At 43.9% G+C, this 17537-nt stretch overlaps 1 protein-coding gene across 6 annotated transcripts in view; it reads left to right on the forward strand.

Moving 5' to 3' along the window:
* The window catches only part of SLC4A10 (solute carrier family 4 member 10), a 287150-nt gene that overhangs the window by 63900 nt on the left and 205713 nt on the right, over positions 1-17537 (forward strand). For 2 of the 6 annotated variants that reach the window (XM_053261339.1, XM_053261367.1), the window contains exon 1: positions 7572-7876. The exons of 1 other annotated variant lie outside the window; for it this stretch is intronic. In XM_053261339.1, coding sequence (XP_053117314.1) covers positions 7796-7876 — 81 coding nt within the window. In that variant the 5' untranslated portion in view covers positions 7572-7795. Of the gene's footprint in view, positions 1-7571; positions 7877-17537 lie in introns of those variants that run through there. 3 more of the 6 variants (XM_053261346.1, XM_053261373.1, XM_053261358.1) reach the window with 2 other exon arrangements.

A 17537-nucleotide genomic window follows, 5' to 3' on the forward strand; every position in this document is an offset into this window, starting at 1 on the left:
CAGTGCTCCCAAGGTGGCTAGCCCGCCTAAACCCCCCCCCCTTAAATGAGGTTAACGGAGCGAGTGCTCCGTTAACCTCATTTCGTTGCTTGTGTGTTGCCATGGTGTGTGGCGACACACGAGTAGACCCCCAGCCGGGAGGCTCAGGGGTCTCTCCAGGATGCCCTGCGTGAGCGTGTGGGGCATCCTGGAACTTCCGGGGGCCTAGCTCCGTGATGGCTAAGCCCACTCTCCTCACAGACCCAGAAGAAGCTCTTCTCACGGATTGTGAGAAGAGCTTCTGTGTTTCTGACTGTTTGACTTCTATGCTGCACTGACTGAATGTCTGCATATCATGCATGCCATGCCTTAGTGCTCTTGTCAGGAGTAAAGGTCTCATCCTTAAAATGATATTGTATTCTGTGTAAAGGAAGGTCCATGTTAACATGTGCTATTTACACACAGTATGGTGTGGGGATGAGTGTTGCCCTTGCTTGCTCTTCCCTTACATAAGCAACATCTTCAGTGTGAATCAGGGTCTATGCATCTAGATTCAACAAAAAGGCTGAAAACCCCAGCCTGCTTGGAACCCTACCACGGCATGGGACACATTTTGCTTACTTTCAGTGCCCTCTCTTACTTAAAAAAAGCAGCAGCAATGGAGGCAGGAAAGGAGGAGCAAGGGTTTCCAAACAACCCCTGGTGACCATTCCCAGAGTGATTCAAGCTGACTTTGGCTATTTGTCATATAATGAACCCAAGGGATATGAGGGAGCCATGTTTCCTTTATTCATATGTGGCTTTCATGTTGGAAATGAGAGCTTTTGCACCTTTTCAGAGGATCAGGGCATATGTGTTCCACAAGATGTAGATCTTAAAATGTTTACTCTAGTCTTTAGCCGAATGGTTGAAGGTGTTCTGCTGTTCTCAAGTAGTCAGGCGTATCTGAGGGGATATGGCATTAGGCCAAAGTCAGTGTGCTAGAAAATATTAGTCAGCAGTTACTGTAACAGGATAGTAAGAAAATGGTATGTCAGAATTGTATGAATTAATTTGATTGCCATCCAGACTAAATTACTCCTGAATAGTCCTGTAGAGTAACTCCTGAGTAGTAATTGAATCTGGATGTCAGCCAGATTCAATTCAAAAATATAAGATTCAAAAAATAGATTATTTTTATTTCTGAATTAATCAGACTTCCTGACTTTTAAAATAATAACAAATAGATCTGAATGCATTCCCATGGACTAACAGGGATGAATTTAGCCTAGATTGCTTACTTTGAAAAGAGACACCATCTCCAACCATCCCGATTCAGATGAACAGTCAGTCAAGCTTTTTGAAGTCGTGTTCCTGGGAAAGCCCCACCTTCCAGCTGCCATTGATTTTTGGAAGGAAATTTAGCCCTTTGTAGACGTTTCCCCCTCCCCCCCCCCGTTCACTGAGCTCAGAGAGAAAGGGAGTAGGAATGTGCCAGCTAGCCACACCCCTAGCTCAACATGCTTCTTGGCTCACCCCAGCCCCTAGTAGTTTTCACGCTCAGTGCTTATCTGTGGGAGAGTCCACCATCAGAGAATGGAGATGGGTGCATGTCTGAAGAGAGTCATGTCCCCCCCACCACTATGCATGTGTATGATAGCTAAAGCTGAAGACCAGCATACCAAAATGGTATTTAGAGAATACAATACACACATACATATCTCTGTATTTTTGAGAGACAGTGATTTTTGATACAGTGATTTCTGTATTTTTGATACAGTGGCTGATGTGTTGTGCAGAGTAACATGAGTGGTTCCTGTGCTGCTGCAGGTATCTAAAACTGGGTCCCCAGATGTTATTGGACTTCAACTCCCATAATCCACAACCAAAGGTCACTGGGGCTAAGGATTATGGGAGTTGAACTCCAATAACATCTGGGGACCCAGTGTTGAGAATCTGTGGTCTAAAATACCACCTGCACTGCTGCAGAACAGTTCTGTTCTGCGACTGCTTGAAATTGTGCACTCACAGTTGTGTGATGCAATGTCCATTGGAAACAACTGTGATTGTGCAGTTTTAAGTAGTAGTGGAACAGGGTTGTTCCACAACAGCACAGGTGATGTAACACAGTTCTGAATGCCTATGTTATGCTGCATGTGTCAATGATATGAAAAATCATAATGGTTTACAATTTAGAGTTATACGAACTGAGACTGGCAAAAAGAAACTGACATAAAATACATTATTTTAAATGCATTTGCCGATTCCCTTTCCCCCTTCGAACTTTCTTCCCAACAGCTGTCAAAGTGTTAAATGCAAATTAGATTATTTTACTACCAGCTCATTGCCTCTGCTTCTCTCAGACCTTTGAGATTGCCAGAGCTGCAATGGAGGTTTGTAGAGGGCAGGGGGAGGCAAGGCAGGAGGAGTTTTGGCAAGAGAGATGTTTTCTGGTGCTCACTGCTCCCTTGATCTATGGATAAAAACCTCAACATGAAATCAGATTGAAAACATCAAAACCGAAAAGTCTTTTCTTCCTCTGCATTGATAAGTTGGATTGCTGACTGAGGGAAGTGTGGTGGGAAGGCAGAAGGAAACCAGGAGCGGATTTATTTATTTATTTATTTGTTTGTTTGTTTGTTTGTTTATTTATTTATTTATTTATTTATTTATTTGTTTATTTTAACATATTTTTATACTGCCCAAACCTTACGTCTCTGGGCTAAGAGGAGGGCTACCAAAGCGGGTTACCCACTGGAGAACCACCAGGCTCGCCAGGATTTGTTTGTATATGAAAGGAAAGGATTGTGGCTTCATCCCTTATTCTGAAATCCTCCCTAAGTATATGCTCAGAGGCAACCTGCTCCTGAATGTTGTGTGTGTGGAAGACAGGAGAGAAGACCACAATTGCTCAGTGGTGATGGAAAGATGCTTTGCACATTCTCACAGGTACTAGGATCCCCCCTCAATTACAGGACCTAGCCTCGGTTTTGAAAACAGACTCATGGGCTGAACGCTGCTCAGGTCTTGGCACAAATACCATTAGGGCAGGGCTTGACAAATCCCAAATGCCAAGAAACCATGGTGCCTAGAAATTTAACTGTGGTGCCTAGACTAGAATATTCATATGTAGAGTTGTTTAGTAAAATCTTTATTTGCCCCAGGCTTCCCTGTTCTTATGTTACTTGAAAAAGGAGTTCAGTGTTGGCAACTGTATAGTGATGCATACTGGGGCAAAAATCCCTGGGGCTATTCTTACGATTGGGAAAAATCGGGCTAGGAAAGCCTAGCCTGATTTTTCCTGATCGTAAGAACCACCGGGCTCAGCTGCGAGCCCGGTGGTTCTCCAGTGGGTAACCCACTTTGGTAGCCCTCCTCTTAGCCTGGGTTTGGGGAGCGATTGCTCCACAAACCCGGGCTATCTGGTTGTGAGTAGCTGTGGTGTGGCTCCACGCTGTGGCTACTCACGAGGAGACCCCTGGAGGGGAGGCGAAAAGCCACCTCTTGGCTCTGGGGGTCTCACCGGCATGCCCTGTGCGCTCGCACAGGGCATGCTGGAGCTTGCGGGGGCCAATTGGCTCCCGCTCCCCCCAGCCCCCGCTGACTCTGTCACGGAGCCGGCAATTGTGTGGTCAGCCAATCCGACTGCCCAGAACTACTGCCCCAATCATTTGTGGGGAGAGTGGCCTTAGCCCACTCTCCCCGCAGTATAATCAAAAGCGGGTCTCACTGACCGTGAGACCTGCCTCCCTGACTTCATATATATGCTGATGGGGTCTGAGCTGTCAGTGAGGGATCTTGGGGTCATGGTGGACAGCTCATTGAAAACGTCAACTCAATGTGAGGCAGCTGTGAAAAAGGCCAATTCCGTGCTAGGGATCATTGGGAAGGGGACTGAAATTAAAAATGTTAATATTATCATGCCCTTGTACAAAACGATGGTGTGGCCACACCTGGAGTACTGCATACGATTCTGGTCACCACATCTATAAAAGGACATTGCAGAACTGGAGAAGGTGCAGAAGAGGCAACCAAGATGATCAGGGGCCTGCAGCACCTTCCTTCTGAGGCAAGGCTATAAGTCCTGGGACTGTTTAGTTTATAAAAAAGATGACTGGGGGTGGGGGATACATGAAAGAGGTCTATAAAATCATGCATGGTGTGGAGAAAGTTGAGAGAGAGAAAAATTTCTCCCTTCTAGTGCAACACTAGAACCAGAGGTCATCCTATGAAACTGATTGCCAGGAAATTTAGGATCAGCAAACGGAGGTACTTTTTCACACAATGCATAAACAACTTGTGGAATTCTCTGCCACAAGATGTGGTGACAGCCAACAGCCTGGATGTCTTTAAGAGAGGTTTAGGTAAATTCATGGAGGAGAGGTCTATCATCGGCTACTAGTATGGTGGCCCACAGGCAGGAGGTGAGGCCATGCCCTCTCTCATGCTATTACTCCCCTCCCTGCAACTGGTATTTAGAGGCTGGTGGCTGTAGGCCACGTCCAGCCTTGGAGGCCAGATGCCTCTATATACCAGTTGCAGGGATGTAACAGCAGAAGAGAGGGCATGCCCTCACCTATTGCCCCAGGGCTTCTCAGAGGCATCTGGTGGGCCACTGTGAAACAGGATGCTTGACAAGATGGGCCTTGGGCCTGATCCAACAGGGCTGTTCTTATGGGGATTATGATTAAAGAACATAGGAAGCTGCCTTATACCAAGTAAGACCACTGGTCCATCTAACTCAGAACCTCAGTATCTGTTGGGGTTCCGTTCTTTGCTACTATCACGGATAACAAAACCGTGGATACTGTGATATTAAGGCAGTGGGACTCAGGGAGTTAGGTTCCTGGAGGTGCTGCAAAGGGCAAGAAACAGTGGCAAAGGGCCTTAAAAAGGTGGCCAAAGAGCCACCTTTTAAGAGAGTTGGCAGAGCCCATCTTGTGGACATCTTGTGGCAGAGCCCATCATGCTCTGTGGGTCAGGCAATCCCCCCCAAAGTCCCCAAACCAGGTTCTTCCATAAAAAAAATCGCAAGGTGTTTTTTTTTAAAAAAACAAACAAGCCACAAAATGAATCAATCTTCTCCACAAAATGGCAGTCAGAAATGACCTTGAAGGTCACTTCCTGCCACCCCAAACCTGTGGATAAATGGAATTGACCCTTTTTTGCCCACCCACCCATTGCCTAGGATGGGTGTCAATTACCCAGCTGCTGATATGCAAAATCACAGATGCTGGATCTGTGAATGGTGAGGTTTGCCTTTATCGCCTACACACTGACTGGCAGCAGCTCTCCAAGGTTTCAGGCAGGAGTCTTTCCCAGCCCTGCGTGAAGATGCCAGGGATTGAATTTGGGACCTTCTGCATGCAAAGCAGATGCTCTACCACTGAGCCTTGGCCCCACCCCAAGAAGCCCATTTATCCTCCCCCTCCACAATGTCGGTCAGTAATTTTGTCCAGTGTCTGGCTCCTGAATTTTTGGGGTGGCTCCTATATTCGAAGAAAAGGTGTCAAGGCCTGAGTTAGGGGGAAGGAGAGAATCAATAAAAAGAGCTGCTGATCTCCTGAGCTGGGCAGGAGACTTGTGTGGGAAAAATACTGTTTGGGGGAAAAACTGCTAGAGGAAAAGAAACATGTCTTATGTGGAGAAGAGCAGAATGTGTGAATCTCTTACTGTTGCTTTTCTGGCAATGGAGGTAGGATCAATGCTTTATTTCTGTAGAGAGAGATGGGTTCAAGAATTCAGTGCCATAGATTCACTAACTGATCTTGGGGTAGTCACTTATTGCTTTGCCTTGGTGTTCCTCAGTTGTAAAATGGGACCAGGCTCCTTTCTAAATGGTATAAATGCAGTATAGTGTATGTATACATATGCATGTGTGTATGTTCTATCCATTTGACTATATCTACATCTAGATTACTTCACTGCATTTGTTGTCGGGAGGCATGCACTTTAATTCTTGCTTTCTGCTTGTGGCGCTCTGAAGTGTGGATGTGGTTGACCCAGACACTGTCCATCAGGCCATGCAGTTGGGCTGCCAGACTCTATCATGCATTGCACCCACTTGTGCACAGGAGCATGTCTGTTTTTATATGAGGAATGTTGGAGGGTATGTGTAAGAGCCAGTGTTGTGTGCAGAGTTAATGGGTGACATGATGAGGGAAATGATATTGCCTAATTTGTCCTTTTAATTCCAATGGGTCTTTAATTTCAATGGGCAGTGCCTAATGTCCTTTTAATTTTCAACGGGACTACTTTGAATAATTTTCTCCATTATCACAGCCAATATTCCCTCCTTTTTTCAAAATTAGAGTGTGGGTTTAACAGGATTTCCTCTTTTCCATTGACAATATTATTTTCTCGGAATTGCAGAAAATAGTTTGACCATTTGTCAAACTGTAAGTGCTCTCTGTCATCCTGAAAAATGTCATTTTGGCTGCCATCTTCAAACCACTGACTCTTGACTAAACCTGCTGAAAACTGTGGAATGATTCTGAAGTTATTGGTTTGAGAATCAGAGCCTGTGTATGTGATATTGTTTTAGCCCTGAATATAGTTCAGATTTTAACCTGAGAGCAATTGATTCACAATTATCACAGTTTTAAATGGTATGGAGTGATTTATGTCAAAATAAATACTGTGAGTTTAGTGGGATGAATTTAGCCTAGACTGCTTACTTTGAAAAGAGGCACACTTTCCCACTGTCCTGATTCAGATGAACAGTCAAGCTTTTTGAAGTAGTGTTTCAGGGAAAACCCCACCTTCCTGTTGCCATGGCTTTTAGGAAGGAACTTTATCCCTCTGCAGATGCTTTCTCCCCATGTTCACTGAGCTCAGAGAGAAGGGGAGTAGGAATGAGCTAACTAGCCACATCCCTGGGTCAACATGCTTCTTGGCTCATTCCACCCTAAGAGTTATAATTGTATTACTCTTGCATAGTACATTACACAAAAATTATTCACAGTTCTTCAAAAGAAAGCAATAATATTTTAGATGGAGTAAAATGGGCTGCAAGAACAGGAATACACATGATTGTTTGGTTTGGAACCCCAATACAGTTGTCCTATCATAATACTATCAAGTTCTCAATGTTAGGTTTATTTCTGATTCCAAGGAACAGTGCAGACAATGCAACAGTGCAGAACTGAATTTCATTTGTGAAAATGAGCATATACATATAAAACATGTTTAGATTAAATTGAGTTTTTAGTTTAACAGTTCTGAGTTTTAAGATCATTACAATAGGTCAATCCATAGGGTTTCAAAGGGACTTAAACAGCTTCTGCTTTTTAATTGCTTATGATTTCAATCTGGTGATTTTCCTTTGCATCATACTGTGGAGTTTCTCTCAGATTAGCAGCAAGCATTGCATGTTAAGAAGTGGTCATGCATGCAAGATTTGATAACCTGGATATGTCATTTTGACTGCTGTTTTTGTCTCCTTCAAAGCAATCTGTGTTGCATAATGGCTTTTTTCACCTTTAATTATCTGGAGATTAAAAAACCACACACATCCTCATCCATAATGGCAACCCAAGGGTTTATAGTAATGCAAGTGAAGGATGTGGCTTCCTCTCTGTTTGGATGATGCAGGATTGCTTTAAGCAGTAAGCTTTGTATTTTTTAGATAGCATTAGCAGCATCACTGATGTAGCTCTGCCAGCCTCTTTCGCTACTAGATGACTGTGACTGCACAGGGGAAACTATATTTGAGATCTGACATCCTGAAAGAAAGACACTCATCAGTTACTGATGGAGAGACCTGATGTTTTCTTTATTAGTCCAGAAGATGCCTGAGACATAAATAGCCAAGGGATGCTTTGTTATAAGGCAGGGTATGCAATCTTTGGGGATTCCTGGAACTAGAAAGGTCATGCATCTTGGAATCGGAGAACCTTTCCAGTCTCTAAGTCAGCAGGTATGGCCTTTATAGCAATATCTCCAAAACTGCCTTTGGGATGCCAGTACTGGCTCATTTAAAATGGGAGCAAGTCAGTGGACATCTTTATTGCTGGATTTGGTGCAGGACTGCTAATCTAAAATGCAAGAAGGCAGATATTTATAGTGTGTGTGCGTGTGTGTGCATGCCTATCTATCTATCTATCTATCTATCTATCTATCTATCTATCTATCTATCTATCTATCTATCATAGGGATTATCAGTGTTAATAGTATCTCAATAGGCCATTTTAATAGAGTGAGCTTGTATTTTGGTGGGTATACTGTTCTGCTTATGTCTGATAAAGCCTGTGTGCCAGCAACATGTTACTGAATATTAGAAATGTAGAAGAAACAATAACCTGGATTCTGGACCACATTGCATATAACACTGCCGTTTCAAAGTTCATTTGACTCAGGAGCATGTTAATTAGGACTGTACAGCACTTCCATGAAAGCACATTGCAAGCGGTCCATTTTATGTAAAAGGACAGGTTGCTGAAAGCAGCCTATCACACCAAATAACAAGGATTTCTTATTTCTGCAGAGAAGGCAGACCCTTTTTTTGAATTAGAGTAGTAGATGGAAACTTGATTTCTTTTTAAAGGGCTGTCTTGCTCCATTTTAAAGGCACTTTGTCAGTTATTTTCTTTATTACTGCTGGTGACAAATACAAACACAAGTGCTGCTTATGAGTGGGGTTGGTGAAGAATTTCAAACAGTTAATATTTTGCTACCATAAAAATAACGCTTGCCATAGGATGCCTTACTCTTTTGCATATAACCTTTGTCAACCTCATTGTTATCATAGGTGATGGAATTGAAGCAAAGTTTCAGAAATGGAAGGCAGCTGGGTCTACATTTTATGTAACCTTTAAACCACAACAGTGTCAACAGCAGCCTATTTTTGTGTACCGTGGGTGGGGGTAGGGAAAAGAAATTGCAAACCCCTTAATCAGCTTAAGCATGTTAGTTGCAAATGGTACTGAACAGCCAAAGGAAGGGGCTTTCGTTTGTGCATCATGCATTCTGTGTAAGGAGATTATATCTAAAAGTATACACAAATGTGAATCTTTCTTTCTTTCTTTCTTTCTTTCTTTCTTTCTTTCTTTCTTGGCAGCAGTTTAGTCTGTCACCTTCTCGGATTCTAATTTGCTTGCTGGACATTTCCATGGTAACCAATTAGAATATGTTTTAAAGGTGGAGGACAACTTTGCTTATATTTGTGCAACATGTCAGGTGCAATTGATGTTCAGTTTGATCCAGGAGCTGGGCATTTCTAACCCTGAAGCCTAAGATTAAAGGTTCAAGGGATCTAAAAGATCATGCAATGTTAGAGAAGGAGAAACATTTCAAAAGTGCAATACTTTGGCAATTTCCTGGAACTGAAAGGTTGGACATATATTAATGTTTTTCTGTAGCTGCTTATTTTCTGTTAGAAATGCATGTTAGTTACCCCAGCAGAGCTAGTCCTAAAGTTATGGCTCACCCAGGGGTCTGGTTCATTAAAGTGGCAATTCCAATCATTTTTAATTAAAACCCTATATTAAAACAAAATTTGGCTCATTGCTAATAGCTATAATTGATATGTTTCCTAATGTACTTATCCAGCTTATGTTTTGATTAACAGAAGGGAATATAAGCACATTCTTAAGCTTGATTAGTTTTGGAATGGTTTTGATGTTACTTTTTTCTGTTGCTACAAACCTTGTTTAATCTCTTAGAATTGATTTTTTTGGGAGAATTTTAATGCATTAGTTACAAGGAGTACATTCTGTTTCTTGGCAGCTGATTGGAATTCCTGAGAGTTTGGGTATTCTGGTGATTTTTCAGACTAGTCTAGATATACTTATAGTGACCAAATAATCTATGATGATGTAAAAATGAGCTGAAACTACTCACTGATTTTGGAAGTGTTTTCAGTGGTGTCAATCAATACATGTCTCCCTTTTTGACAATGTTTTGGTAGTGCTTGTGAAAATAATGATTTGCAGTGCACATTTTGTTCTCTCTCTCTCTTTTTGTCAGATGGCCTTCGTTTTCCCACACTGACATAATCAAACATCATATAATTGGCCTTTTAGTGCAGAAACATCATCCCATTCCCTGTTTGATCCCTGATTGGCTGGCATTGCCCATGTGCCTAATTCAGGCAGCATTGCCCTCTTTCTCAATTGAATTTGTTTGCCCTCAGTTATGTCATTATATAGGCAACTCTGGTTACAAAGCAACAAGATGTAATCTCGTTCACTATATGGTATGATCTCTGATGAACTGGGATCATCCATGTGACTAATGCAAGAAGAAGGGATGGGGGGAAACCCAGGGGGGAAAAGTCATTGAAACAGCACCTGATTGGAGAAACAATGGTATAGAACAGGATTAAAAAATGGATATTTTCACCATCCAGTTCTTTCTTTTGAAATGCTCCACTTTTCCAAATCATTGGGTTGTATCTTAACAATCACAAGTGGAAGGAGGTTCATGCCAATGTTCTTCCCCACTCTTCCTCCACACAGCAGCCCCCACCCTCATCCCAAACCTCTCAAAAAGCGGCTCCTGAGCATTAGGGGATACTGAGGAATGGGCTGCTGTGGAGGGAAGGGAAACCCCCCAAAGCACCGTGCAAGCAACTTCTGTAAGCAGTGCTTTGCTCAAGGAAGGTGCTCACACCTGGTTTTGAGGAATTCCCAGTGCACCCATCTCATCTTGTTTCATGGGATTCCCTGAAACTCAGGAGTAACCTCTGAGGGAGTCTGAGGGGCTGCTGTGCGGAGAAGCGAGTCAGGAAATTCAGTTGTGCAAACTTCCTTCTGCTTGCAGTTAGGATACAATGCATTACGTTTGGCTGTGTCAAAATGGGAGAATATTTATTCTAGCCCTAGAGCCCATGCAAGTGTACTGTTCCTGACCTAAAAACCATGATTTGGAGGATTGGGAATGTCCTTGACGTTCACACATGCTCATTATTTGCCTGTTTAGATTTGAAAGCAAACTATGGTTTGAAAATAACCTGATATGAAAGTAGTTTGCCGTTTTAGGTTGCAGACAAATGGTTGTGCAAGCAGTAGTTGGCCCAGTTAGAATCTAATGCCAAATGATGGCTTCCAACTAACTCAGAAGAAATGGAGGCAATCAGAGCAGTGTGTGGGCAGTGAGAGGAAGGAGTATGTGAGCACAAATCTTGGTGTTCTGTTTGAACTGAGCCCTACTCTTGAAAAATTGAGGTTTATTTATACTATCCTCCCTGAAGCTCCATTCTGTGCTCTGGTGACACTTTAGCTCTGTTCAGGCTTTACGTAACAGTGTAGATTGTCAGGGACGCAGCTAGGTAATTTCAGACTCCGGACCTAATGGCCTTATGGGACCCCCTCCCTTGTTACAGAGAACTCTTTATCAAAACCAGTTCTCAAAGCAGTTTACATAGAAAAATAAATGAATGAGGTGAGAGAGAGAAGAGGTCGGGCCAGCTAAGCTTAGTGTGACTCTTCCATCAAGTTCAGTAACAATCAACTCTAGATTCTAGACAGTAAAGTGGAGAGATAGGATCTCTAATCTAGCTAGCTAGCTGGATGCAGAGGGATGGTTTTTGCATCTCTGCACACTTTAGGCATGTGCCCGAAACATTTTGGAGGCCATTATGAAGGCCTCCGAACCGTTTTGGTGCTGGGGGTGGTGGTTGTTTCGGCACCAGCGGGGGTAGTACTTTAAGGGCGGGGGAGGGTGTACTCACCCCTCTCGCCGCATTCCCCCCCCCGCACTCTGTTATTTTTAAGCCCTCAGGGTGGCAGCGTTCCTCCCTGCTGCTCTGTTCCCCCCATTGGCCAGAAGTGGCTGGAAGTAGCGAGCGAGTGAGCGTGCGCACACATGATGGGCACATGCACGCTCTCTACTTCCGGCCACTTCCGGCTGATGGGGGGAACGGGGCGGCAGGGAGGAACGCTGCCACACTGAGGAGCTTAAAAATAACAGAGCATGGGGGGGGGAATGTGGCAAGAGGGGTGAGTACACCCTCCCCCGCCCTTAAAGTACTACTGCTGGTGCTGAAGATCTTCATGCACATCCCTAGCACACATGGTGCAGAGAGAGAGGAGCGTGTGTGTTGCAAGGGAGAAGAAAAGGAAAGAGGAAGAGGCCAGGCAGGCAGGCAGGAAGTCCCTGAAAGTAGCAATCTACATACCAAAGGGATAGTGTCAGAGCAATAGAGAAGGGATGACCAATGTCTTGACCCCTCTAGCCCTCTGACTCACTAATCTGTCCCACTCTGTCATTGAGACATGAGACAGTGCAGAGTCCTTCACTTGCAACAAAAACAATAACAGCTAGCACTTCTAGTAGTATTTGAAAAACAGGGTTTGAACCAATCAAAATTGTTCTGGGAAGAATTGGAAGGAGAAAATAAATAGTGAGTAGAATTAGTTGGGCTTTAAAATGATCAGTAGTAAAAGTCAAACTGACTTTTACTGCTCTAAGGTTTTCTTTTCTTTCAGTTTCTTTCAGTGTCACACAAAAATGTAAACACTTGTTTCTAGATACTTCATTCCATAGAACTTTTAGAACTGTGTTTTTGTAGCACGGTTTTGTTGATTATTTTTTAATTTGTTGGGCATCTTTTAGAAGCAGATAAAGGGGGCTGAAAGAGATGTGGGATCTCTGTGAGATAATTTGAAAATACAGCTCAGTGTCAGAATTGACAGTTGTGATAAAGAATCATTACCCTTTGCACTCATTCAAAATTTGAAAGAATTTAACACAACACTGAAGCTGCTGTAACAACAGAATATTTTATATGTAAGATTTAACACTTCTTGTCACCTGCCATGTGTTGCCTGTCATTCTTTGATGCCCTTTGCTAGCAATTGGTTGAGCTGTTGTGATGTCATGGAATGTTTCTGCTCAAAGTAAAGTATTGACAGGCATTACAGTTCTGTGAGAGAAGTGAAAGAGAGAGAGGGTTTGTGTGCTGTTTGCAAAAAAAGAAAAAGGGAAAAAAAGGAGGCCAAAGATGGGGTTCTGGACAGGCAAGGAGGCTTAGGTTTAGAAAATTGTATGGGAAAAGGGGCCATATGCAGTGGTTAGTAGGTGGGGGCTTGAAGGTGCAATAGGTAAAAAATATCAAGAAAAAAAGGGAGGAGAAGAAGAGTGTACAAAAAACACAAGTGTTGGGAAGAACATATAGGTCTAGGGACAGAAAGAACATTGTGCTTTTCACACCAGGGTAGAGATCCTGAGTTCATAGCAGATAGTTCAATGAAAATGTTATGAATGAAGCAAATTCCATGCTAGGGGTCATTAGGAAGGTTCTTAAAAAACAAACAAACAAATCTCCTTCTAAGATGAGGTGATGGTTTTAAGAGGGGAACATGGAGGACAAGTATATCAATGGCTGCTAGTTTTGACTACAATATGCTATCTCCAGATTCAGAGGCAGGATGTCTCTGAAAACCAGCTGCAAGGGAGCAATGGCAGGAGAGGGAATATGCCTTTATTTTCTGCTGGTGGGACAGTGTGGGAAACAGCAGGGCCCTGAAGCTTCAGAAGCTGGAGTAGTAGATATCAGAGGAGATAATGGAGGAGCGATCAATTTTACATTTTGATTCAAACTAACCAGGTAAACCTTTTGCTTCAGATCCTTTGTCTGTTGTATTACTCATATGCTTATTATGATTTTCTAAGAAACAAGAAAGAGAGCCAGAGTGGTGTAGTGGCTAGAGTGCTGGACTAGAACCGGGGAGGCCCGAGTTCAAATCCCCATTCAGCCATGAGACTAGCTGGGTGACTCTGGGCCAGTCACTTCTCTCTCAGCCTAACCTACTTCACAGGGTTGTTGTGAGAAGAAACCTAAGTATGTAGTACACCGCTCTGGGCTCCTTGGAGGAAGAGCAGGATATAAAATGTAAAAAAAAAAAAAGTTTCAGCAATCAGTAACTGAGGGATGCTGTTCTAACGGGACCTATACCTTCCTATAGGCATTCTTCAGTAAGAACAAACCATGCTTGAATATTATTAAGCATTAATGAATTTTGCAGCACTTCTGTGAGCCATAAATATTTTTCCAACAAGCTTTACAGAAATTATTCTTGTGCTTCTGGGGAGAATAAATTCTGATAAGCAGAGCAAGACACCTTCATACCATGCTAGTGTTTAAAAGTGGTCTCTCTCAGACCTTTTGAGCAGTACCTTCTGGTTTGTGCCCAGTCAGACCTTTTTTTTTGAGGAAGAAGTCACTAAGGCTGAAGTTTTGTGCTTACTTTCCTAGGAGTAAGCACAACTGAACACGCTGGGACTTGTGTCTGAGTAAACATGCATTGGATGGCAGCATAAGGCTCAATCCTAAACTGATTTCCAGTGCCAGGGTTCAACACTGAAGCATGATGATGACAATGATTGTTGATGCTGATGCTGATGATGCTGTTTTTCTACAAAAAGTTCTCAAAGCAGCTTACATAGCAAAAGGAATGAGGAGGTGGTTTGCAATCTACAGTAAAAATAAACACAAGAGAGGCATGAGCAAACAACCACTGGAGGGATGCTGTGTGGGGGTTGGATTGAGATAATAGTTCTGAGCCACCATTTTATAAGGTGCTTTTTTACCTAGTTAGCAAAGCATAGCAAATAATTTAAAATATGCCTTGGAGGGGTGTGAGTGTCCCATTCCTTAAGGGCCACCACTTAAGCCATTCCTGCCCCACATCAAGGCTCTCCACACAAGCAATATGGAGAGCTTTACCGAGCTCTGTGGGGAGAGCGGACGTAGCCCACTCTCCCCACAGATGAGCACCTGCTCATTGCTGGGCGGCAGGATTGGCCACCCAGACAACTACTGGCATCCTGGGGAGACCCCCGAGACTGAAAATCTCCTCGTGAGTCACCGTGGCATGGAGCTGCGCCGTGGCAACTCACAATCGGGAAAACAGGGTAAGCAGAGCGCTTGCTCTGCTAACCCCATTTAAGGGGAGGGCTTCTTTGGTGGCTAGCCGGTGGTTCTCACACAGTGGTTCTTTAGCCCGGTTTCCCCCCATTGTAAGAATAGCCTCAATGAGTAACCTCGGCCCTCACACAGCTAGGATTAGAGATTAGGGTTCCTAGATCAGAGACTGTGAGCCTCCTCTTAAGATCTGTGAGAATGGTTCCAGAGCAGACTGCGGGGGAAGATGGGTTAAACCTACCTTCCCAGAGACAATCGTGGCGGCATTGCTGAGCACACTCCCTGTGCGCCCAGATGATTACCCGCGCACCCAGAGAAAGCGGTGGGCTGGGTGCCAGGATGTGTCGTCTCAGCCCCCAGAAATACCACCATGCGCCGTGTGAGTGCACGGTGCATCATGGGGATCCCCCCTCCCCTCCCCAGGCTCCCCACAGTCTGGCAGCTGCAGCTGTAAGCAGCCGTGGCAGCCAGACTGCGAGGAGCCTGGGGAAGGGAGATCCCCATGATGCGCCGTGCACTCACATGGTGCATCGTGGTATTTCTGCCACACAATCCAAAAAATGAGGTTAAGGGAGCTCCCTTGGCCCGCTTTCCAGGGATCGTGGGAATAGCCTCTCTGTGTTTGGCTTTGATCAAGGTTCATTCTTTGTTGTAGGGCGCAGGGCATGCTGGAGGGCTTTTCAGCCTCCCGGACGGGGGTCTACTCATGAGTAGCCATGGCACGGAGCCGCGCCGTGGCTACTCATGATTTTAAAAACCGGGTTTTCAGAGCACTCGCTCTGCCAACCCAGTTTAAGGGGCGGGCTACCTAAGTGGGCTGGCCTGCGAGCCCGGTGGTTTACACGAGCAGCAAAAATTGGGCTAGGCTCTCCTAGCCCGATTTTTGCTGCTCGTGGGAATAGCCTCACTGAGCAAGGTCCTTGCAGGTCCTTGTAAACCTTTTATTTGAAATAAAGCTTAACGTTGTTATGGAAGGCAAAGAGACTTGATGTAAACAAGATAGCCAATGGAACTCTACCATCAGCACAGCATTCTGGGATCAGCATGCTGTACTTTCTCCTGAAGTGGGACAGGGAGGACAATTTCCTTCCCTTGCAGTTTTTTGAATGGTGAGGGGATATTTACCCTCATGGTTTAAAGGACCCTTTGTTTGGCAGGTGGGGAGAGTTGAGCTCCTCTGAGCCTAGCCCCCTTTCTCTTCAGCTTAACTCTCAGGGCAACTCTGGGGCCCCAGGGGTCTTGAGGCATAGTCTGAAAATATGTGATACAGAAGCCTTGCTGAAAGTAAGGAAGTCCAGCTAGGTTTGGTTAGTGTTTGTATGAGTGACCACCTCGGAATCCCAGGTATACCTCCCATGACGGAAGAAGGCAGGAAGTAAGTGTAATAAAATAAGTACATAACTCTCCAGTCTGCTGTGAACTGATGCCTGCATACACTTTTTTGCAGAAAGGTAGCACACATGTGCAGCTCTCAACTCCTGCCAGGGCTTTTTTGGTGGAGGCGGGGGAAGGGAGGGTGGTGGTGATCTCTTTCCAAACCCAAGATTTTGCCTGCATACCTCAGTGCACCTATTCTGTATGCAAAGAACCCATCTCTGCACTCTTCTTGAATCCATGTTGGTGCCTGGCACATCTGCATGCAAAATGCCCACTTTACTAATAAAGGAGCAATCCAGAGGCTGTGGAACAGTCCCTTGGAGTAAGGAAGTGGACTTCCACTTGTGCAACACTCTCTTGATTCAAGTGCATATCTTGGTGCAGATATGGTATTGCATTGTATTGCTTTCAATGGGCTGTGCAATTAGAATGTGGACTGGGATGTGTTTCCAAATCTTAATGATGGGGATCAATGGGTGAATTTTTCTTTTTGGAGAATAAGCAGGTATTCTCTCTTGATGGCTTCAGAAACTCACCTGTCACGAATAACTTCTCCCCCCACTTCATAAACTAAAGCTAACAGGAAATAAAATACATTCCTCTACAGTGCGCAAAATAGATGTAGTTGCTACCATGAGCAAAATCTGCAGTAAAACATGACTGAGAGACAGAGGGTCATGTATTATAGGGCATGAAAATAAAACTCCCAGGAGGCAGCAATACCAAGTCTGATTATGGATCCAGTTGGCTATGTTTTTGCTTCTGCTTGTTCGAGCTGCTGCTGTTTAGATCTAAGCCTGTCTAGATCATTATTTCAGTTGTGTGACTTGAAATTTTTATCATTGTGTTATTTACTGAGGCTACTTCAGTCTTCATCAGTGTTTGGACTTTCTGTTCTGGTCTGACAGAATCCTCCTCAAAGCTCTGGCTAAGAGGTACAGTTAAATGTTGCCTCTCCTTCTTTGATTAATAATGTCGCCCCCTGTACTTTGGGGCTCCAAGGTTTGGCAAAACAGGGTTATTCACTTACTGAAGGTTTACCTGGCATAGCTTTGATTCAGCATCACGAATATAGATACAGCAAAAAGCTATTGTCATTCACATCCTCAGGATTTTTTTAAAAAAGCCTCACACAGAGCAAGATTTAATAAGGAAACATGAAAAAGTGCATCACTTACCATACTAATGAAATTTGACAAGACATGATGAGTTTGCTATTTTTGCCTTTTGTGTTCTGGGGAAGAATGATGATTGGGTATGCTTTTATTTTTCTGTTGGATATGATCTCTTTCTCTTCACAGTATTTTAAGACCAAGAGGAGGCTATTCTCACAATG

The sequence above is a fragment of the Hemicordylus capensis genome, chromosome 1 (assembly GCF_027244095.1).
Source record: "Hemicordylus capensis ecotype Gifberg chromosome 1, rHemCap1.1.pri, whole genome shotgun sequence".
Lineage (NCBI taxonomy): Eukaryota > Metazoa > Chordata > Lepidosauria > Squamata > Cordylidae > Hemicordylus > Hemicordylus capensis.